The sequence below is a fragment of the Falco punctatus genome (assembly GCF_963210335.1).
Source record: "Falco punctatus genome assembly, chromosome: 15".
NCBI lineage: Eukaryota > Metazoa > Chordata > Aves > Falconiformes > Falconidae > Falco > Falco punctatus.
In genome coordinates this window covers 19,301,651-19,324,850 of record NC_137595.1, presented here as the reverse complement: position 1 = coordinate 19,324,850, position 23,200 = coordinate 19,301,651, and the positions used below count along the sequence as shown (strand labels likewise).

Below are 23,200 nucleotides of genomic sequence, written 5' to 3'. Positions count from 1 at the left end.
TGTAAGCTGCCTCACACTGACTTTATTAGTTGAAATGAAGAACTTTTCTAAAATTCTACCCACATCATAAATACTCATAAAGTGGTAAAAGTTCAATAGATCTTTATTTCTTCAGTATTTATGGGAAGTACAGATAATTTGATATACTAATGATATACTTTTATGTATTTTTATAGTGGTTTTGTACTGGAAGTTTTTATAGTGTACTTTCCAGTTTTTTACAATTAATACAATTTTTTTTCATGCCACTTTAGTTTCTCTCGTTACCCATAAATAAACTGGTTGTAATTTCCCTGGAGTTTTGGAATCTTTCCATTACCCAATTGAAATATGGAAGCACAGGTGTCAAAATATTTTCCCATTTACGCTTGAGTTAATATTAACTAACAGCAAATATTGCTATTTTTACAAAACTTAATGTTCCTTATAGTTTGTTGCAATAAAATAGTGTAATTTTTACTTATGCATTTATAATTTTTAGGGAGAAAATGGTCTTCCTGGATTGGATGGAATTTCTGTAAGTCATTTAATTTGGAGAATTATGATTTTAAAGAATATTAACTAGTTACTTTTTCTTGTATTGGTTCTCAAGGATGCTTTTCAAATTAGTGGGCCATGTATTTATATGTGTGACCCCAGTAGCATGAGCAATTCCATCTTTGTAATGGTAGGAGTGGATCCATTTATTGGCAGGGGAAGTCAGATTTTTTGCTGTTATCTGCTCCATTTTTCATTTTTCAAATCAAACTGTCTTCTACCTTTGAACTCTGTAACTTTAATTTTCAAGATGCATTTGATAATATGAAATGGATTGTTACAGTATTTAAATCAACATACTTAATCAGGGGATATTACTTAATGTTTCCTGAGACTCACTTTGTCTTTGGTTGGGGTAAGTGCTACACATTCTGTATTTTTCCTGTGTTGTTCTTGTAGGGCCCAAAAGGTTTTCCAGGTCCTATAGGTTCTGCAGGCCCTATAGGATTACCAGGTTTTCAGGTAAGAGACCTCAACTGTTGCACTTGTTGACAGAAAGGTTCAAATGTTGGCAGTTTTCCCTCCTTGTTTGTATTTGCATCATGACAATGAGCAAAAGCGTGTGTGCATCTAAAAGGAGAAGCACAGCTGACTTCAGGCGTAGGGTACTTGAACTTTGGTAGTTTAATCTAATCCCAAAAGGGAAGGCTCCTCTCTGGAGCAGTGTGCAGAGCAGCAGTCATCAACGAGGGTTCCAGCAAAGCCCTAAAGTGCTGTATACAGACCCTACATCATACTATTCTGAGCACTTCCTCAGAGGGAATACGCTGTTATAGATGTGAAGACTTGAAGATCATGTGTATCAGTTAATTTTGCTTTGGAGGCAAGAGATGAAAATTCAGGTACCGCTGCAGATCCCAGCATTGCTCCAATTGTGTGTATCCTAATTAAGTCAAAAGAAATAAAATCTTGCTCTTGTTCACTTTTAGGGTCCAATGGGTCCCCCTGGGCCACCAGGTCCAAAAGTAAGTACCTACCTCTCCTGTCTTCCTTCTACACCTGCTTGTTGGCTTTTTTAACAGTGCTGTGGGCCTAGATGATAGTGATGCTGCTGTTGTGGTTGGTTTATTATTCATTCATCGTTGGGTTTTTTTTCTCTTCTAGGGTAACATGGGACTAGGCTTTCAAGGAGAGAAGGGAGAAAAGGTAAGTGAAACTTACTCTGTTATGGAAAGAGCATGAGATAATACTCTAGTGTTCCATCATAGCTTGATCCTCTAGAAAGTTACTAGATTCTAGCATTTTCTTCTTTTCCTTTTTCTTTTCTTCTCTTGGACTGATTGACAGTCCAAATACTGAAGAGTCTTGCTGGTTTCTTATCTGCTGGTACACAAGAAAAGGATGGGAGCTTTCTCCAGATGAGGAAAAGAGAAAATCTCAATTCAACACAGCATTTTCATGGTTATTGAGACATGAGGTTATTAGACATCTTTAAATCTCTGTCTTTCAGTTTCTTTGGACCCTCAGCTCACGTATTGAATTGTTCTGCCGACTTAATTCTTTTTTGGCTTTCATAATATTCTTTGGGACAACTGATGTGTAATTTATAGTCTCACTATCCTAAATGGGTGTCCTGCAGTCTTTGTGAGAATTTACATTGGCATAATGGAGCTTCTTCTCAAAGTTCTCAGTGTGGGACTTGATCCTGCTGCTGTTAAAATTGGTTCTCAGCATTCTACATTTCTAATTGTTTATTGTCTTCTTTCATATTTCTTCCCAAAGTTTTTCTGGAGTGTTTTCCTGTTGATTGAAAAGCTGTACCTTTATTTTTTCCCCCTTGCCATGTTTTATATCCACAACTCTTCTGAAACAGATTTAATGCATTTTATTAATCTTAATTTTCAGTCTGATCTTTGGACTTCCATAACTGAAGTCCTGCGCCAGCATTCAGGCACACAGATATTATGTATGTGGGATATAATTAGAGTGGCTCTTTTCTGATTCACAAGCCATTTTCTTAGGATATCAAACATGTTCTGCCTATGTTAATGGCTTCCTCTTCTGCCAATAGGGTGATGTAGGGCTGCCAGGCCCTCCAGGTCCCCCACCATCCACTGGAATACTGGAATTCATGGGATTTCCAAAAGGGAAGCAAGGAGAAAAGGTCTGTAAATTCAGTCTACAAACCCACCCCCTCCCCATGCTCCTTCATTCAGGGCTGAATGAAATCACTGGACAGTGAGGGCTGTTGTATTTCCAAATCAAAATGATTTTCTGAACTGGTTTAATCTGCCAGATGGCTATTGAATGAAAATATTCTTGGTTCCAAGCATTGTGGACCACTGGAGAATGCATACTCTCAGAAGGAGATATCTGAAAGCTTTTTAAAGGTTTTCATCATTAATCCTAAAAATAAATGAACCGTAGTTCATTTCTGTTGGACCTGTGAAATTGTGTCAACTGAAGCAAAAAACCCAAATCCATTTAGAAAAATAAATAAAAAGCTCCAGTTCTTTTCCTTTGGCTACGATGCACACTACTCTGAAATAATTGGATTTGTTTCCTTTACTTTGTTATCCTGGCATTTACTGAGACACATTCTCATCAGTGTTTTTATGAAAGCTGTATGGATCTTGAGTTAAAGATTCCCTACACATCTGAAATTTAGGCATACTGAATCAATCCGGGACCTATACAGGCTGGTTTGGGAGCCCGGTCTGAGCTTGCCTAAGCCCCTGCATAAGTCATGAGAGATACAGTCTTACTTGGTGGAGTTGTATTAGTGGGAGGTGAGATTCAAACAAACACCATTCCTTTTGGCTCACTCTTGAATTTGTAAGCAGGATTGTGAAGACATTATGATATCTCATCATGTGTTTGCTGCTTTCCATGAAGTACTGTGCATGCTCCAATTCCCTGAAGATATGAAATGCTTCTAGTTTGACTTCTAGCAATGGAGGGCAGTAGAACAGCAGTTCCCAGGTGGTGGGATTTGAAGCCATGGGAAGTGGTCACAATCTGTTGCATGCACTGGCACTGTGCTGAGAGACACTATATCTGGCACGTGATGACACAAATCAAGTATACTTGCTGACAAATTACAAGGCCTTATTTTAGGAGTCAGAAGCATGATGGGTAGATTGGGAAAAGTCTTGCTTTCACAGGCACAATGATTTATTGTGTTTACCTCTTCCCCTTGTCAGGGTAAGCCAGGCCCCCAAGGATTCCCTGGAGCCAAAGGATTGCCTGGCATACCGGTAAGAGCAGAGGAGAGTTTTTAATGTGGGCCTAATGAGTTAGATGGTTCAACACACTCGGAATAGCTCACAAGGTCTCTACAGGAATTTCTAGAAAACACTTTGAAAATCTGATAAAAACGTCCACAAGACTTTTTGAAGAGTGTAACTGTAATCTGAATGGATTTTGTAGAGAAGAGAACGCTGTCCTACTACAGAGGTTTACAAAGCAGCCATCATTTCAGTGCCTGGAACTGCGGTTTGCCCAGGACACCCTCAAGCAGACGTACCCCTTGCATGGCCACTTGATGGCAATGTTTCTTGATGTCCCACAGACAGCTAGACATATTTTTAAAAAATCCCGTGGGTATTTTTTCCTTTTAACTATGTTTAATCATTTTTTTTTTGTTATTTTGCTTTAAAGTTGTAAAGCACATGCAGATCTTTCTGTCTGTCTCTATATACCCGGTTTTAAAATGGGCTGTTTAACATTAGTGCTCATAAACTCAGGAATGTGTAGCATCTTCTCTGTATGAATCAAGGACAACAATTTATCCCTGGATTCCAGAGAGCTATTTCCCAGCTTATAACCCTTTGTAAACACAGGTTATTTTTATAATTTTAGGGAATAAATATTTTGTGGAACTTCTGACTAATAAGATAAATTGTTTGCCAGCTTCTTCAATGTACAGATGTTCTTAGTAGAAAGACGTGCAAGAAAAACCTGTACATGAAGCACGGTTTGTTATTAGCCTTTCTGGACATGTTCCATTATGTGCATGTTTAGCTTTATGCATCACAAGAGGCCCATTGAAGCTGGTGGGATTGAACATATGTGTGAACTTAACCACAACCATAAGATATTTCAAGATTGAAGCCTGAAAATTGCTTAACTACTGTAACTCTCACTGGAATTAAATCCTGGTGTTCTGTCTCTGGATTTGATACTTCTTGCTGACTGGGAAAACCACCAAATATTTCCAAATGTTGAGCGTGAAAATTCTAGTTTTGTGTCATTCTTAGGCTTTAGAAATAAAAAAAAGTGTACTCTCCCTTGAGCTGCTGCTGTTAAGAAATGAGATTTGAAATAATTTTGAAATGTCGAATAACATACAGAGTGGCAGTGGCAGGACTTCGCTGTTTATAGCATAGGGTTACTTGCATTTGCTACTGGGAGTTGTGCCACGGTTTAAATGGATGGTAGTCATGGGGAATGGAGAAGGTGATGTACGGCATGTGCTGCCAGGTCTGGTTGATACAGGTTTGCTTTCTTGGGGAAAAGGGTCTCAGCAGAAACAGTCAGTTCCCCTTGTCTCTCGGTTGTACCGTTTATATTAATAGATGGGTTTGTGCTTATTTTGTCTTAGGGCTGTGCTATTCAATTCCAAACAGATCACAGATTTAATGCTGACATTTTTCCTCAGGGCTTTGGAGGTGCTGGAGAAAAAGGAGAAAAAGGTGTGCCTGGCTTACCAGGTGGCAGGGTACGTAACTTTACAAAGTCCTTAAATGCCTGTTCCCAAACACATGAAGTGGACCTTTCATCAACAGAAGCATTCACAAAGCATGTAGGAGTCTCAGACATGGGACTGGATCCCACAGTAGCCAGCACCATACACTAACAGAATGGACAGATGGTTCTTATCTCAGTAAAGTCTCAGCTTAAACGTGAGATGAAAGATGTATGCAGACACGGCAGTCCAAGAAAATAATACGGAAGTATTTAGTGGAGGTCTTGATAATGCAGGGCCTGTGTTTTTCCATATTTTGAAAACTTCACAGAAAAGGAAGCTTGCAGGAGGTCATAATGAAGATAATAAAGAGGCCTTACAGGGGCTTTAAGGAGCTCTTAACCAGTGCCAGAACCAGCCATGAGAGAATACAGATAAATATTTGGGGAAGAAATGGGCAAGCAGGCAATAGACGTTGGTCTAATTGGTCAGTGAATGTGGGAGTTAACAGCATGCTCCATCACGTGCCAGCCATAGATTCTTCAAACCATGATGATCTTGTAGGTGTGGTTATACACAGCAGGAAGACCAAGACATTCTGTTCTGCATGTGCAGAATACATTGTCAAGGCAAAAAGTCTTGATTGCATTGTTTCATGTCTTTATAATTACAAAGTACCTACGTAACTTCCTAGTAAGTTGAGACACTACGACTTATTTAACTTGAACCACTGATGAGAAAGACAAAGGCTAAAGAAGATGAGACTTCTTTCATCTGTTATTTGGCTGAATTCTTTCAATGATGATCGATGTTATTTGGGAGATGTGGAAAATCAGTGGTAGCTTCTCCTTTTGAAAGTTTTATCTTTTCATTCTCCTGCTGAGATATTTGGAGCCTGATAGAAGACAACCAGACTGAGATGGAGCCTCTGAAAGTTAATGTTTTTTTGCTGTTCCCAGGGTCTTCTGGGACTGGATGGATCTGATGGGATCCCAGGGAGAAAGGTGAAGTTTATTTCATTTTCTACTGAACTTACAATTACAGAAGCCATTGAACTTCTTAAGATCTACTGACTTCCTTATCTAGTGGCTCCAAGTTCACTGATATATGAATGCACCTGCCTTATTGAACTAGTGAGAGCTAACTGGAAAGTCCATGTAAAATTCTAGATCCCTTTAGTTGTCTCTCTGGTTACCCCTCAGAGGACCACCTCCACAGATTGGAAATTGCACATTCCCTCCTAGAATGATCAACTCTCCTACTTTTCTCCTTTTGGGGTGGAAATAACCAGATGATCAAGTGACTGAAAATGTGTTAAAGCACTTCCACTTGCAGATTCAGCAGTGGAAATTGTTTGAGAAAGCAGCTTTCAGAAATACAATTTTCATTTTTCAGCCTAGAATTCAGTCACTTTCTTGTGTATTTTGTTTTATGTATGTCCTTTTCAAGATATACTGAAGGTGATGTTATATCCAATATAATCTAATTCTTATTGGTTTGTTAACATTATACGATTAAAAACAAGCCCTAAAGGGCAAGTTTCTCAGCAATACTGTGTATGGGCTATATTAGGGTCTACAACTGTCCAAGACTTCAGAATCATGCGCAAGGTTTAAAGTTAAGGCTCCCTGCTCCAGAGCTCTTGGAATATCCCGTTTTGTCTGCAGTGGCCGTGGGTTTGCAATCCATACTGGGCCAGGTGGAATATGTTACCCAATAGAGAACAGAAGATCACTTCTGTGTAGATTTCCAGTCACGCACCCAGACAGGGAATTTTGGTGTCCCTGTGAATGCTGCCAGGAAATGGATAGCTGCACAGCTGGATCTCCCAGTGTCACTTTACATGCTTTGGTGCCAGTAATTTGTTGGAGGGGAACATGTGGAGGACAAGGAAAACAATGTTCTAGACTCCTCACTCCACAAGCATTTCTGCAGTTCTGTGAGAACTTCAAGGTGTCCTCCTGATTTGGTTACCCTCATGCCTGCTCACAAGTTCTCACCATCTTTACAGCACAAGGAGGCCTGAAGGATCTCAGGTATTTTGTGAGCGCTGAGAAATTGATGCTATCAGTTTTCTCTTTATTTCTTCTGCAGATGTTTGGTAGGAAAATGAATTTGGTTTGTGATTCAGGTCCAGGCACTGCAGATGTCTCAGCTAACAAATAATACCACTGTCTTACTGTCTCACTGTGTAACAATGTGCCCTTGTGTGACTTTACAGGGTCATCCGGGTATTCCAGGCTATCCAGGACTGGATGGAGTCGAAGGCATGAAGGTAACTTCTCACATCAAAATACTTAAGCATTGGTTTTTTAAAGATATTTGCATAAATACTTAGCATTTCCCCAATCAGGTCTCTTATTTACCTCTGCGTCACTATAATTCAGTGTTTCAGTTCGTCATTTACTTTATTGTTAGGGGTAAAAATGAATGGTCGCTGAACTATGAACAGTCACGTATTTTTATACCTTTACAGTATTCATTCATCTAACTTAGAACTGTAGGTGTAGTCTCTCTGGTCTCTTTTATCCTTGCACCAATGCCATAGTTACTGGACAACTGAGACAAGATTAGATGGAAGTGGATGTTAAGATGGTTACCAAGGCTATCAGAAGTCTTAGGTGACAGATCTAAAAATATTGACAAGCCTGAAAAGAATGAGTTCGATTTCTCATACTGGAAATGGGCAACGCGTAGCAGACGTTTTCTGGGTATCTCACAACTTGGGCAGCCAGGCATCAGGAAACTGAGTGGGAAATGGTTGGGTAATAGTTTGCTGTGAAAAACGCTTATCCACCACCAAGATTGTTATATGGTTGGCAGGTGTGAAATGCGAGTACTGCAGGGCATTTTTGTGCAGAGCACATGAGAGAAGTAGTAGTACAGGTTTATGCACAGAGGAGTATTACTGGAAAAAGCAACAAAGCGTGCACTGCCTTGGCTCTCTGCATGGTGTTTATACTTTGAGTGTGATGGCAGTTTGGACAACGGTCAGGTATTGCACTTCCTATTTCAAAGGGAATTTGATCCTGTGTTAGAGTGAGAGGAAGGAGTGATTCTGCAGTTTGTCACAACTTGCTTGTTCTACTTGAGTGATTTTATGGAGGAATCCATTTTCCTGGAAGTTCCTATTACTGGAAGTTCAGAATTCCAAGGCAACAGATAGCTGCAGTGATGAACGCTTTTAAAGGTGGGTATGTTCGTAGCAGCCCTTTCACTTTTACCACAAGGTGAACAAAGAATATCTACTTGATATTGGTCAATATGCTGATATGATAACATCTGCAGCAGACATGGTATATATGTGTCTGTGCTTCCTGCTGAGGTAACGGGATGCCTTCAGAGGACAGTTGGATAGCAGCAAACACTTTATCTGAAGCAGCCATCAGTTTCATCAGGCAGTAGCAGAAGAGCAAAGTGAATTCTCCACCAAGAGAAAGAATGATGGTTAGTCAGTGAATGACCGCAGGCATTGCTACCATAATACAGTCTGTTTCCTGACAAGCAGTCTTGCCCTCCATCACCCATCTGAATGTGGCGTGAATCTGTTTTCTTCTACAGGGTGAATTAGGTGACGTCGGTCCCCCAGGCCCTCCTATTGTTATTGACAGGGAAGGTGTAGTCATTTCAGGTACACATTTCCATTTTGTTTTGGAACTCGTCTAAAGCACTTTTTCTGATCCAGCTTCCCTTCTTACTATATTTTACCACTTTTCCACATTGTGTATTAGGTCTAACCCATCCCTTGTTATTTTTCCTTTAATTTCTGTATTGATGGCATACAGATACTTTTGGTCGTCCCATATAACTTTATAACTTTAGAGTTTGCAATAAACCTTTCATACCCTCATTGCAGAATGTTATGTTTCAAAGCAGAGTGGGATTTAGTGCCTGGGAGGCTGACTGTGTGAGCACGGGGAAGTGCTGGTGTCTACCTGTGTGTCTGTCTTCAGTGTACTAAGGAAAAATGGCTTCTTTGGGTGTCTTGGAAATGGGTACTCTGAATGTTGTTCTGCTATTGTTTGTCATTCAATGTGGTAAGAATATTGTTGAGAAAATGAACTCCGTTAACACCACAGCTGAATGGGACCCGGATGGGAACAGTCTCTGAAGCTGTGAAGGTAAGGGGACAAATTGTGTGATTTTGCCTATTTTTCCTCCTTCACGTGCAGTCAAGTTTGAAACAACCTCTTGACAGGTCAGGAGGAATTTTTCCCATTATTTTTAATGTTGACTAACAGGTTTACTCTTAACGGCTTTACAACCTTTGTTGTCAATGAGATAACTGGCCACCAGGGTAGTTGACTGAACAGAGTCTTTCAGCAGAAATTCACATAGATTTCCCCCCTTGTTTTCCTGTATTTGTCTAATAGGTGCCCCAGGTGACCCTGGAAACCCAGGAATACCTGGTCCTCCAGGAGATGAAGGGATCGGGGGTTTACCAGGCCTTCCAGGAGCTCCAGGGTTTCCAGGCCTGGAGAGAGGTAAAGCAGCTGCTCGCAGTGCACTTAGCAGGCTGTTTTCTGTGTTTGTTGCTCTGGGTAGTGGCCTGGAGATGGTGAAGGTATTGGAGCAAGCCTCTCCCGGACCTGATCTCCAGCTGGCTGATTTGCAGACCGCTGTATGAGATGCAGGGGCAGGGATGACACACAGGGAAACCAAACAGGTTGACCTGGGTGGGAGCAGAATTAATCCCACAATTATTACTGCCCAGCCAAGTCTTCAGGTGTGAATATTTGGTGTAGCCGTGTACACAGGAGGTTGGTTGGATGATTTCCATTTTGAATTGGTTGATTGGCAGAACCTTTCCTACTTTTTAAATCATAGCAAATTATTTTTTTAATGACTTTTCATATTTGCAATAGAGAGCTAACGGATTGACTAGATAAACCCACTGTAGGTGGAACCCATTCATCCCATCAAAGTTCTCACTTGAAAGTTTCTGTTTCACTTGAACGTCATCTGTGAAGTCCTGGACTGCAATGATCTAGAGACTAGGTACTAAGGAAATTATCTCACTCAAAGGAAATAAATAAACCACAGACTTACATAGTTAATTGTCTAACTGATCAGTGGGACTGAAATGCAGCCCTGTGAAGTTTTTTGGATGACCAAAGGAGTGTGTAAATGGGAGCCAGTTGGTGCCTCCCATTAGTAAGTTTTCCTTTGTGTGCAAATACAAACTGCTAACCTGGTTGCAGTTCAGGGCACAGCAGTAATTTTCATAACATTAAAAATACTAGAATGTGTTTGCTGCTGCAGAGCTGCTCATTGTGTCACTGTTGTCTAGATGGAATGGGCCTTGGAGGGTCTCCAGGTGTTCCAGGTGTGAAGGGTGAAGTGGGAGAACCAGGAAGAGCAACAATTGGATTCCCAGGCACTCCCGGCAGAGCTGGTTTACCAGGTCTGGCAGGAGCACCAGGATTGCCTGGTTCACCACGTATGTATATTTTTAACATCTATTTTTATATTGGATTCAGAATGAAAAAAGACCAATAAGCATTTATATATTTATTTCTGTGCCAGTGAGGATTATTCATCTGTAAATCTTAAATGTTTGATTGACACTTCATTGTGTCTGTAACTCACAATCTTATATGTATTTATCAGCAGACATGCCTCTGAAGTAAGAAAATACAGCTAATTGTTGTTGGAGTGGTAGCCTGAGAGACTGAAGCACAAGGTTGTGTAGACACCATTTACAACACTTTGAGGACTTCGAGGTTCTAGGCTAGTTTTCTGCTGGCTTAGATGAAGAATAGACCATGATTTTATGAGCACCTGGAGTAAATGTCTAGTCTTGTCAGTATTTTGAGGTACCAGGAGCCAGATAGCATGCCTGAAGAGACAGTTTTCAGACCTAAGGAAATGTGATTTTATTTCTACATGTTTATTTGTATGGGTGCCCTGATTGGATTAATTATGCATTGTTTTCCTCAGAAATTGAGTATTACATTAAGAGAGTTGATAGTACACAAACCTTGTATTTTGCTGTTCTGCCATAAGCCGAGTTCAAACAACCTGTTTTATTTTTGAGAGCCAAGCTTTTAAAACAGGACATACTCCAGTGATGGAGCCAATGAGCGTGGTCTGATGCAATGATTTTCTGTGAGGAAGAAATAAGTGCTCTCTTATCAATAACTGTTTGCTAGTCAAATCCAGCCCATTTTTCTGCAGAGTCTGTAAAGCTCTTGTAACTGTTTTTAGCTGATGGTTGCAGTTTGTTTCCATGTAACATCAGACTTACTGTTGTCACTGAGGGAAGGGCTTTTTTGGACACACTCATTTTAAGTTATGATAGATCACTTTCCACTGCTGTTTCTGTCAGCTCATGTTTCATTCTCTTCAGCATATTGAGATGCAGAAAATAATCCTGCATTTATAAGGTGAGGGACAGGGAAGGTCCCCTTAACCTTTTTTGCCATTTAGTCAAGCTGCCGCAACTTAATGAGAAGAAGCTACACAGGAGGCAGGTAACTCTGGGCATGACTCTACCATGCCAGCAGCAGCAGAGACACTGCTCGTGAATGATAGCTTCTGTGTCAACGAAGAGAGCAATAGCCAGTCATCACAGTCTCCAATACATTGATTTGGCCCTTCAGCTTCTGTCTCAGCTTCTCCTGGAGCTGTAAAGGCGTATCTGCCATGACCCAAGTCATTTGCCCTTCTTTATACAACCTGTTCACGGCTTGGCTGGTTCTTCGGCCAACTCCTAAGTCTTCGAAAAAGTGCAGAGGTAGAGCAGGAGAGGAAAGAAACCCTGCTGCATCCACATGTGAGAGCTTTTGCTGTTCTGTATGAACACATGTTTCTGTATGAAATAAGCTAGAACCAAACATCTGGCAGAGGACTGCAGCCTGTGATACCAACCGAGTTCCATCTCCTTGTGGAGCTTCCACAGCTGCAGTTCAATCTGGTGCCGTTTCTGTCTGTTGCATAACTGAAGTAGTGAATAATTGATGAGCTGGAAATCTAGCCTTCTCATGGCTTTTGCTTGCCTTCTTTTCACATATAGGCCCTTCGTTCCCCCCGGACACAATCCTGAATGGAAGGACTGGGGCCCCAGGGGAGCCTGGTCAAAGAGGGCTGCCAGGAGCTTTGGGTCCAAAGGGGTACAAAGGTAACTAACTTTTGTTTTAGGAGAGCATTTTAGCAGTCATTGGGCCTCAGAAAGATACTTACATGTGGTTAATATCCTCAGAGATGAGGTGGAAGTGTCTTTATGCCAGATCATGGGAGGCTGAGATGGATTAAAGGAGCCAACAGCCTTTACAATTTAGAGAGAGTTGTGCACAGCACTGCCAGCAAAATCCTATTTCCTACTTCCTACTCTGCTCAGGCAAATAGGCAGATAAACATATCATAGGCAGAAAGTTGGCTAAGTAAGTTATACTTTAAAGCCATAATAATGAGACTTAGACATAAAATCTTGTTCACTGCTTCTTGCAATATAGGCTGGAAATGACAGAGGAACTTAATTTTATTCTTCTCTCTGATAAAAATGGTGAGAATTTGGGTCTTGGTGTGTGACAGAACCAGCAGCAAAAGCCATGATGATGCAGACATCACTGTGCTTTGTGGTTGTTTGGATCCGTGGCCAGTTATGGTTCAGGGAGATACAAAGATATCCAGCTGAGGGTCATTGTAACCTACTGTGAGTGGGAATATGGATTTGCTTGCTCTGACGTATCTCTTTAAAAAATCACAGGACTTCTGTCCTAAAACTCTCCTAAAACCATCTGGGTTTGAGTATTGACTGTGTTTTCCAGGAGAGGCAGGTGATTGTGCTTGTGATGGAGGAGTTACAAGAGCTGGTCTAAAAGGCATCTCAGGTCCACCAGGTCCGTCGGGAAGCCCTGGTGTGCCTGGGATTAAGGGCGTTGGTGGAGACCCAGGCACTGTGGGTGCACCAGGACTGCGAGGCCCTCCGGTAAGGCAGGAAGAGTTTATATTGGTTGTGACTAATTAAAGGAGAAAAAGTGCCCGTGTGCAATTGCTGATGTTGATTGTAGTGAAAGCAGAATACATTTTTTGCATATTTTCTTCTACCTTTTGGATTAAAAAAAAAAAAACAAAACAAAAAAAACCAATCCAGAAACTGATCTGTGGAAAGAAGCTGAAAGTAGAGAAATTATCACCTATAAAAAATGGGAAAATAAATGGTTCTTAAGTTCTGAGAACTGCACATTTAGCAGTGAAGTGAAAAACAGTTAAAAAATATTCATGCCGGGGCTTCTTGGCCGTAGGCGTACATGGATTAAACCCAAGGCTCTTCTAAAGTGAGGGGTGGCTGGGGGAGCAGATAGACATCTGCATGGAGAGAAAACCTGAAAAATTGAATGGTGACATCTTTCCACATCATCGCTCATAGCTATAAAACCTGTATGCCTTAGGTACAGTCTCCTTCTCAACTGCTGCATGCTAAATACATTAGTGAGAGTTGAGCTGGTTTTTTTATGAAACAGCAACTATAACAAACAGGATTTTCCAAAGTGCTGAGCATTGCTCATTGGCAGTATTTACTTTTGAAAATTGTAGTCCGTAGAGATGCAGGTCTTTTGTCTTCCGAGTATCTTTATCAGTGTCAGTAAATGCAGCACACCAGGTAATAGGGAAGAAGATTCAACACCTGGGCACTGTTATACCATGAGTGATGTCATGTTCCCAGCTGCCATCTAAGATTGCTGTCGCCATAATTTTATATACCAGGGCTTGGCTTGCCACTGTAAAGCTGTAGTGACTTGATAGAAACATTTGGAAATAATCAAACCTCCTCTTTTTTTTTTTCTTTTTTTTTTTTTTCCTAGTGTAATGTATACTATAGGAAACCTTTTGGAGATTCTTTCTAGCTCCAGACGTTGTGTCCATTCCTCATACGACATTTTTAAGAAGCAAAGCCTTTTCTCTGCATGTTCATATTCCTGGGTTTTTATCTTTTGGTCTGTAGGCTTTGGCTGGTCAGCAAGGTTTTCCAGGCCCTAAGGGAGAAAAAGGGGATTCGTCCTTTGCAACAGGCAGAGGTGCTCGTGGGGACCGTGGTGCGACAGCACCCAGAGGACCTTCAGGCATCCCAGGAACCCCTGGCAGGGATGGACTTCCAGGCTTGCCTGGCCCACCAGGCCCTCCAGTAAGTTCAGATGAACTGAGCAACAGTGCTTCAGAACTGCAATAAGGAGCAGAGCTAATAGAAAGGACTGGCTTACTACTCCTCATTAGCCCTGTAGTAAGCCTCCAAATATATAAAAAGCTCATAGTCCCTGAGCACAAATTTGTCTTGGTCAGGATTAATAATTGGCACTCATCATGCCTCTGGCTACCCAGTCAAAAAATAAACTTCCAGTAGCTGGGTAGACCCTAATGCTGTTTTATGTTGTGTCCTAAAAGATAAAAGACGTTGTAGGCATAATTATGGGTCAGATCTTGGAATAGCAAAATCACACCAGGCTTTTTGAATTAAAAAGAAAGTGAATGACTTTCAGCCTATATAATGTTTACATTTTGGCAAATATAGCATGAAATATTATTTGTAATAGTCACTGACTTATCCATCATTATTTCAAAATGCAGGAAAACTTATAGTGGTTTCCGTGTACCTTCCCACGCTCGTCTGAACCTTGCACAGAACTGACCAAACTCTTACACACTTGTTAATTGTTAAAATATTAGTGGTGTATATTCTTTCTACATCTCTCTTATTTTCAGCTGTGATTGTCTTTGCTGTGCGCAGGGTGATGGTGGGCTAGGTTTCCCAGGTGAAAAAGGACTGCCAGGATTGCCTGGCTCCAAGGGCCATCGTGGAGAAACTGGTTCTCCTGGCGTTGGATATCCAGGTCCTAGTGGAGTTCGTGGACCACCAGGTGACCCAGGAATGGATGGGTTTCCAGGCCAAGCAGGTCTTCCAGGCCCTCCAGGTAGGTGTTGCTGAGTCTGCTCTTGTTTTGAAAAGGTGCATTGTTGCCTAGGTTTCTGCACTGCTAAACTGATGTTCTGAGTTCAAAAACCCTGGTGGCAAGACCACTGCAGTATGAGGTGTTGGTGGAGGAATCTTAAACCCAGCGGGCGGTGAGAGCTAGGCCAGAATAGCGCTGGGAAGGTTGCACAGACATGCCGGATGGCATGTTACCTCACATCAGTTCATGCTGGGTTGTTGTTGTGGGGTGAGGAGACAGCTAGCATTAATGTCCCCCTGGAACAGTCTGCCTAAGCTTTTTTTCCAATTCAAGTCACATGCTAAATGCTAAAAGCTTTACTAATTCATAGCTATGAATGCTTACATCTTTGTTTGGTAGATTGTCTCTCACAAAATCCACTAAATTAAATTTGCATTGTAAGATAAGTAAAAGTAGAATGCTCTGTGCATGATGTGAACACTAGATATTCTGTGGAGCACATCAGAAGCCAGTTTATTATGAATGCTACATCAAAGCTTTGCTAACAATGAACGGTCCTTTGTAGGAGAGTATCTATAGTCAAAATATGTGGGAAAGTGTGAATAAGTCATTAGCCAATTTAGTTTGCACCTCCATAGAGATGTGTAAGAAAACTTGTGAATGCATCATTCCCTCCATAACTAGGAAATAATTTGCATACATTAAAAGACCCTTTGATATAGTACGTTTCATCTAATATTAAAGAAATGTGTGTGGGTGGAAGAAATAATCACTTCATATACTGCCCAGACTGAAAGACCTTATGGTGAAAATGAGGAAAGACATTTAAAAAGAGTCTGTGACCTACTGAAGTTACCATGTCAAAGACAACACTGAGGAGTATTGCTAAAGTTCATGCAGTAAAACAGGGTGAAACGGTCTTGCTTTGGAAAAGTCTGACTCAGTATTTTATAAAAAGCTAGGCTGATTTTATGTGGTATTATGAGATTACTCTAAAATGTTGGAATTGCCCATATTTCACTTTTATGCCTGACATGATGGTTTCATAATTATTTTCCTTGATACTGGGATCTTACTGTGTAAACCATGATAATGTAGGGTATTAAGTAGCTGGGGAACATTAAGTTTCACTTATATAATTTTTACACTAAGCCTTGCTTATATCATTTTGCAAAGCACACAAGGGAACAGTCTTATTTGCATTTCAGCTATCCTCACATGAAAAATCCATTGTTCAAGTATTCTATTCCCAGCTAATACTGTAAAATACAGCATATGCTGTTGTACAGAGTTGTTTTTGGAAAATTCACATAAGACAGTCCTTCAAGCCATGTGATGTGAATGCAACAGTATTAATTAAATGTCATTTTCCATGCCAGTTGCTGTCCCGAATGCTTGCTTTTTGAAAAATGTCATTTTTTGTTGTGTTGTATCTGTAGAGGAAATGTCTTAGAGATGGACCTCAACTTTTTATTTTATAAAGCATTCAGCATCAGGCTCACATAAGATTGCAGAAGACCAGAAATGGAATTTTTATTTTGTGTCCCTACCATTTCACTTTTACTTTATCAAAAGAATGCTCTGTCAAAGTGTACCCAAGTGCAGGCGGCAGTGTGTGTGTTGCAGTCGTGGTACCGGGTGCCCATATTCATTCAAAGCATAAAATGGATCATGGGTATCTTAGTTTTGAACCTCTGTTCTTAAAGCTAATGCTGACTATAAAGGGGGCTTATGCAAAGCATTTGACACTGTCTCACATGACATCCTCGTCTCTAGGTTGGAGAGACGTGGATATGACAGATGAACCACTTGGTGGATAAGGAATTGGCTGGGTGGCCACACTCTTAAGAGTTGCAGTCAGTGGCCCAATGTCCAAGTGGAGACCCGTGACGAGTGGCGTTCCTCAGGGGTTGGAACTGGGACCAGTGATGTTTAACGTTGTTGGTGACATGGACAGTGGGACTGAGTGCACCCTCAGCAAGTTTGCTGTGACACCAAGCTGTGTGGGGTGGTCAACACGCTGGAGGGCAGGGGTGCCACCCAGAGGGACTGTGACAGGCCTGAGCAGTGGGCCTGTGCTAACCTTATGAAGTTCAGCAAGGCCAAGTGCGAGGTCCCGCACGTGGGTTGGGGCAATCCCAAGCACAGGTACAGGCTGGGCAATGGATCGAGTGGATTGAGAGCTGTCCTGAGGAGAAGGACTTGGGGGTATTAGTGGGTGAAAAACTGACTATGAGCTGTCGATGTGCGCTCTCAGCCCAGCCAGCCAACGGTATCCTGGGCTGCACCAAAAGCAGCGTGGCCAGCAGGTGAGGCAGGTGATTGTGCCTCTCTGCTCTCCTGAGCCCCCCCCGCAGTGCTGCGTGCAGCTCTGGGCCCAGCACACGAAGGACACGGACCTGTCGGAGGGAGGCCGGAGGGGCCACGAAGATGCTCAGAGGCTGGAGCAGCTCTGCTGTGAAGACAGGCTGGGAGAGTCGGGGTGGTTCAGCCTGGAGAGGAGAAGGCTCCAGGGAGACCCTGCGCAGCCTGCCAGTGCCTGACGGGGGCTGCAGGAAAGCTGGAGGGAGCTTTCACAAGGGCATGTAGTGATAGGACAAGGGGCAACGGCTTTAAACTGAAAGAGGGGAGATTTAGATGAGATATTAGGAAGAAATTCCTCACTGTGAGGGTGGTGAGACACCGGCCCAGGCTGTGGCAGCTGTGGGTGCCCCATCCCTGGCAGTGCCCAAGGCCAGGCTGGACGGGGCTCTGGGTGACCTGGTCCAGGGGAAGGTGTCCCTGCCTGTGGCACGGGCTGGAACCAAATGGTCTTTAAGGCCCCTCCCAACCCAAAACAGTCTGTGATCCTATGAATTGCTGTCACAGATGAAAACAGAGCACTCTTTGGCTTTGTGTAGGAATAGAAGTGTTATTGCAACTCCCTGTAGATATGTTGTCATGAATATAATAATGTTTAAACGAATTTTGGTGTCAGTGAATGCATTACATCAAGATAAAAGTAATTAATTGAGAACTGACCTTATGTTCTCTCACATCAAATTAGAAAATGTACTGATTTCCCTTCAGAATTTGCGTAGTATCCCAGTATATCAGTACATTAGACACCCTGGATGTTCCGTCTCATTCCCTACTACATCCTGCTTTTCACATGAGCTTTGCTTCTTTCTTTATACTAGAACTTACACCTGTTAGCAGCCCTGACTAGCTAGAATTTGAGATTAGGATTGTTCTTTCTTCTCACAAATCTGAATAATGAAATCAGTCACTCAAATCAGAATAACAATGTAATGAAAATTAGGGTTGAGGGTGGAATGAAAGAGGGTAGAAATGGGAGGTCAAACCAGAATCACTCTCTGACATTTGGCAACAGGAGAGAGGGATGCTCAAATCTGCCTGCCCTGACTGGGTTTCGGGTTGGACCCTAAACTGAAAGCTTAACTTTCTGTCACTGGTTGGAGGTAGGCATCAAAATATTTTCACGCAGTCTTTTGTGAACAGAGTTGAAATCTATTGAGAAGAACCCAAAAAGAATGTGACTGAACCAGTTCTTAGCACTGTTTCAACCAAAACATTCTTAGGGATCTTCAGAGTTTCTGAACCAGAAGAGACATACTGGGTCATTTTGAGATCCCTGCTCTCAGTGTCAGTGTTGGAAGCAAAGACCCATATTTATTATCCATATGAATCCACTGATTTGATCTGATTTATCCAGGAAATAGTATGACTCTGTGTCTTTTGTCAATCAAACTTGTTAGTCATCTGAAAATGATAATATTTTCTGGAAAAAAAGTGTTTAATTTACATTGCTGTGCTGGAAGAGATGCCTGATTTAGACCAGCTTACCTCCTTGGAACTAAAAGCAGTTACAATTTGTAGTGCTCTTGAATGGCTTGTCAGTCTGGGAATGGAGCTCCAATAGAAGCATCCTGTATAGAAACTTGTAAGGAAATGAGAAACAATGTGATACCCAATTACCTCATCCTTAATTGGCCTTGTAGTTGATGACGGATTTGAATTAATAAGTATTGGGCACCAGTGCAGGTAGGCAGCTGTTCCTCTGTGCATGTAGAAGTTTTCAGAGTAATGAAAAAAACCCAGCTCTCTTCCCCCAGTTGCATTTAGTCATTTTTTGTATGTAATCTCTCTGACTAAATAGCTTTTAAAATCCTTTAGACTTTAATTTATAGAAAGTATATCTATGATAGTTTAAGGCTAAGCCAGCTATTACAGTGTAGGAGCTAATGCTATAGTTCTAGCACAGACTCCTCTTAAAATAACTGGAAGTGTTTCTGGGGTTGGAAAGTCTAGAATTAGTTTTTGTGATGGTCATTTCTGTGACAGTGTGAATGTGACTTCAGATCACCAGTGACCTACAAGGAGGCATGTTGGAAGTGTTTGAGATCTTTCAGGTAAATCTGATGTGCTGGCAACTGATAGTGCCACATGCATTTTATTTTCCACTGAAGAGGGATTGCTATTACAGACTCTATTTTTGAGAAGTAAAAGTCTTTCAAAGAGCTTTGCAATTGCTGAGTCTTGTTTGCTGCTAATAAACTTTCAAGCCATGTGGTTATTTCTTAGTCTGACAGACTGTAGAAGAAAGAGTTGGAGATTAAGGCTGAAATAAAAAAAAATCCTTGCTGTTTCACCCTCCATGCATGCATCTCTCTGGCCTAGACTCTTGGGATACAGGGGGTTTTTTAAACACCTGTTAGTATTTCCTAGGTAATGCATTTTATCTTGCATCTGCACTGTAGTGTACTGTTTGTATACAGCTTAGAAACATGCTCAATTTTTAAAAGTCAGGAGCACCTGTTGGCTCCCACTGACTTTTAAAAGCTTTTAGCCTCAACCTTAAGCTCTCTGAGTCAGAGACTGCCTTTTCAGTGCCTGTTGCATAGCCCCTGCGATAGGGAGGACCAGTTGCTGAGTGTAAGCTGTGGATATCATGGTACAAGTAGTCCGCAGCAATAGCTGCTGCCTTTTACTGGTCATGCAGTAAGCCAGTAGTAGGGATGAGATTAAACAATCACCAGGCTCTGAATGCTTTCTCTTTTCTTTAACATCTCATATTTGAGATGTCAGCAGTGTCTGATGTATGTAAGTTCACTCACAGCCACTTTACAATATATCCTGTAAAAAGCACCTGAATGCTAAATGTTCCTCTTCTGACCTGTCTTTCTGAAAAAGGCTGTGTGCAACCTCAGTGTCTCTTTGTTTTAGGTATCACCTTGCCCTGCATAGTTCCTGGAGCGTATGGGCCCCCAGGGACTCCCGGCTTTCCAGGATTGCCAGGTAGGGAGACAAGTTCATTGTAATGCACTGGCTGACTACCAAGAAGCAGTTATTCCTCAAGGAAGATAATACCTGCTAATTAATCTCCGAGTGATAGTTGTTGCAGAGAGTTAACTGTCAGAGCAATGTTCTTTTTTCTTTTTCAAAGAGTCTAAGCTTAAATCCCATGTAGGATCTTAATAACTGCACCATTTTTTTGCTTTCATGTAGCCTCTGAACACAAGCCCTCTCCTTCTAAGTTTATGTAGCTGATGAAACTTGCATAGCTTTGAGACTTTATTTAGCTTAAATTGCATATCCAGTGAGTGTTCATAGCACAAGCTTTGCAGGAAAGATCTGATGCTGTATTTTTGTCTTCCACTATTCAATCATTAATACATTTTTACCCTTAGGTCCCAAAGGCAGCAAGGGCTTTCCTGGCATTCCAGGCCAACCTGGACTACATGGGTCAAAAGGACAGCCAGGATTTCCAGGAATAATAGGCTTGCAAGGGGAACCTGGTAAGAAGGAAGTTACTGGAGTTCTTTTTATTGTCTGATTAATGTGTACAGTATTTTATCAAAAGAGTTGTCTGACCTTCAAGCCACTTATCTGTCTGGTACATTCATAATGCTCCATTGTTTGCTCCACTGGGCTCCTTCCAAATGCAATCTCTGCAAGCAAGTGGTTGCAGCTTGGAAGAAAACAAAAAAAATGCTCAAGATATGTGTTAGCTGCCTATAATATTATGACACTGCTGGAAGAAAAGAGGACAACCAACTCAATTTGTTTCTCCAGAGACTGTCACCATGTGCTCTGTTACAGTTTGGGTTAACTACAAGTTTAGTGTAAAACTTGTTTTAAGCCATGTGGTAGTCTGGTAAAGGCATTCTAGCTGTGAGAATTTCTGATGGTTGTATAAATAAAGAACAAGAAACAGAGGTCGTGAGAGAAGATGCCTAAAGTTAGGTTGCTGTGTATCCATCAGGTTTCTCTGGATATGACTGAAGAAATCTGTTATCCTTTTGCTACGTTAAGGGGGCATGTCACCTTTATGGAGTCACTGGTTTCATGACATAACCCCAGAGCAGTGTGACACATCCACATAGCAGTGCAGTTTAGTGTCTGCTTGATACAGGGAGAGTACTTTCCAGTCCTTGTACCAAGGCTGCCAGTGTCTTCTACTGCACCGTGCCAGAAGTTGGCTGTCATAGAGGCAGAGTAAGAAAGGTGTGATGAGTATAACATCTTTGCAGCTTGGGGGGGTGATAGTGGTAGTGAGATAATTACCTCTCTGTAGCCCGAAATGGCCATTTTACTCCTTTTTTTTTTTTTGTCCTTTTTGCCTAATCTGCCGTCTAGTGAAACCAAGCTTGTAAAGCTGCAACTAGCTGCAGCTCCCAGATACTCCTAAAGTATTCTTTTTTAAAAAAAAAAAAAAAAGTGAAAGGATATTTGAACGGTTTTGAACTTTCCAAACAACTTTTTCTAGCATGGAAATTTTTTAAATATTTATTTTGTTAAAGATGCTATTGGAAGCAAATATTGTAGAATCACAGAATCATAGAATCGTTTAGGTTGGAAAAGACATTTAAGATCATCAAGTCCAACCATTAACACAGCACTGCCAATCTGTTCTTCTGCTGCGTGACGTTTACTGTTTTTCTGTTTAAGGCTTCCCTGGGCCTCGAGGAGAGCAAGGGTCACCAGGACTTCCAGGACTGGATGGAACAGATGGTTTGCCTGGGAAAATGGGTGCTTCAGGCTTAGCTGGAGCAAAAGGAGCTCCTGGAGATGTGTTTGGTGCTGAGAGCGGAGCCCTGGGAGAGCGTGGCAGACCTGGACTCCCAGGTGATAAAGGGCTTACAGGTGATCTTGGATTTCCGGGACCAAAAGGTAAGGACTGATACTGCTCGTATCTGGGAATATCAAACTGTTTCTCTTTCAAAAATCTTTCCTCTTTCCAATCTCTTTAAGATACTGTGTTAGCAGTCCTCTAAGCTTCTCACAGGTAGTGATCTGCTGGTTTTCTTTCAGTATCTAATGCAACTCAGAGACTTTTATTAAAACTCACATTTTAATTAAAAGTGTGAATTTTATTTGTCCTGTAACCACCCACCTCTCTGTTCCCAGGGTTAGATGGAAGACCAGGCCTCCTAGGTATTAAAGGCGAACAGGGTAATCCAGGATATTCAGGCATCCCTGGACTGCGGGGACCTCCTGGTCCCGGAGGTCCTTTTGGCATTAAGGGAAAACCGGGACCCTTGGGGTCAGTTGGCCTTGCAGGAGCACCAGGTACGTAATGTCTTCAGGTGAAGACAAGTAGCTAAGCTGAAGGCTGCAGTGCTGAGGAGGTGTGAGTAGGAGTGAGATCCTACCTCTGCTTAGGGGTAATAGAGTGTGGAATTTGAGCCTTTTGCCTCTGACTGCTGGACAACTCCTGCCTAGAAATGTTGCCCCAAGGCTGTAAGAGGTGCAGCAGAAAGATAGGAGAAAGCATCTTAAATGTCTTCATATTTTTAACATCTCTGCTCTTACATGCTGGCTGTATCATTGACTAATCTTCATTTCCCATTTTCATGATGATTAATTTCTAATGTATGAGGTTGCTTGAAATGTGATTTTGATAGATCGAAAAATTGTTGGCTTTCTCAGAACAAGTGCTTGTTTTCCCTGGCTTTCTCTTCCCTGGGGCAGAAAAGAAATTTATTTCCCTCCTGTTCAAGGGGAAAAAAACCCACCACTTGGGTAGAGCAGTTTGTCTCAAGCTGCACTGACTACAGTGTTCCATGACAACGGTATGTGCAAGACTTGAGAACCAAGCAAAGAGGGACCTCGGAATTAGTGGGTCATGGCCTGTGACATAACC

General features: G+C 41.7%; 1 protein-coding gene across 2 annotated transcripts in view; it reads left to right on the top strand.

The window, feature by feature from the left end:
• COL4A6 (collagen type IV alpha 6 chain) overlaps window positions 1–23,200 on the top strand; it is a 140,892-nt gene that overhangs the window by 99,660 nt on the left and 18,032 nt on the right. For both annotated transcript variants that reach the window (XM_080365825.1, XM_080365824.1), the window contains exons 8-27: window positions 482–517; window positions 937–999; window positions 1,467–1,502; window positions 1,642–1,683; window positions 2,549–2,641; window positions 3,681–3,734; window positions 5,138–5,197; window positions 6,124–6,168; window positions 7,386–7,439; window positions 8,726–8,795; window positions 9,538–9,648; window positions 10,455–10,604; window positions 12,180–12,284; window positions 12,934–13,094; window positions 14,112–14,291; window positions 14,892–15,075; window positions 20,281–20,352; window positions 20,745–20,852; window positions 22,006–22,227; window positions 22,465–22,626. In XM_080365825.1, coding sequence (XP_080221951.1) covers window positions 482–517; window positions 937–999; window positions 1,467–1,502; window positions 1,642–1,683; window positions 2,549–2,641; window positions 3,681–3,734; window positions 5,138–5,197; window positions 6,124–6,168; window positions 7,386–7,439; window positions 8,726–8,795; window positions 9,538–9,648; window positions 10,455–10,604; window positions 12,180–12,284; window positions 12,934–13,094; window positions 14,112–14,291; window positions 14,892–15,075; window positions 20,281–20,352; window positions 20,745–20,852; window positions 22,006–22,227; window positions 22,465–22,626 — 2,008 coding nt within the window. The remainder of the gene's footprint in view (window positions 1–481; window positions 518–936; window positions 1,000–1,466; window positions 1,503–1,641; window positions 1,684–2,548; window positions 2,642–3,680; window positions 3,735–5,137; window positions 5,198–6,123; window positions 6,169–7,385; window positions 7,440–8,725; window positions 8,796–9,537; window positions 9,649–10,454; window positions 10,605–12,179; window positions 12,285–12,933; window positions 13,095–14,111; window positions 14,292–14,891; window positions 15,076–20,280; window positions 20,353–20,744; window positions 20,853–22,005; window positions 22,228–22,464; window positions 22,627–23,200) is intronic.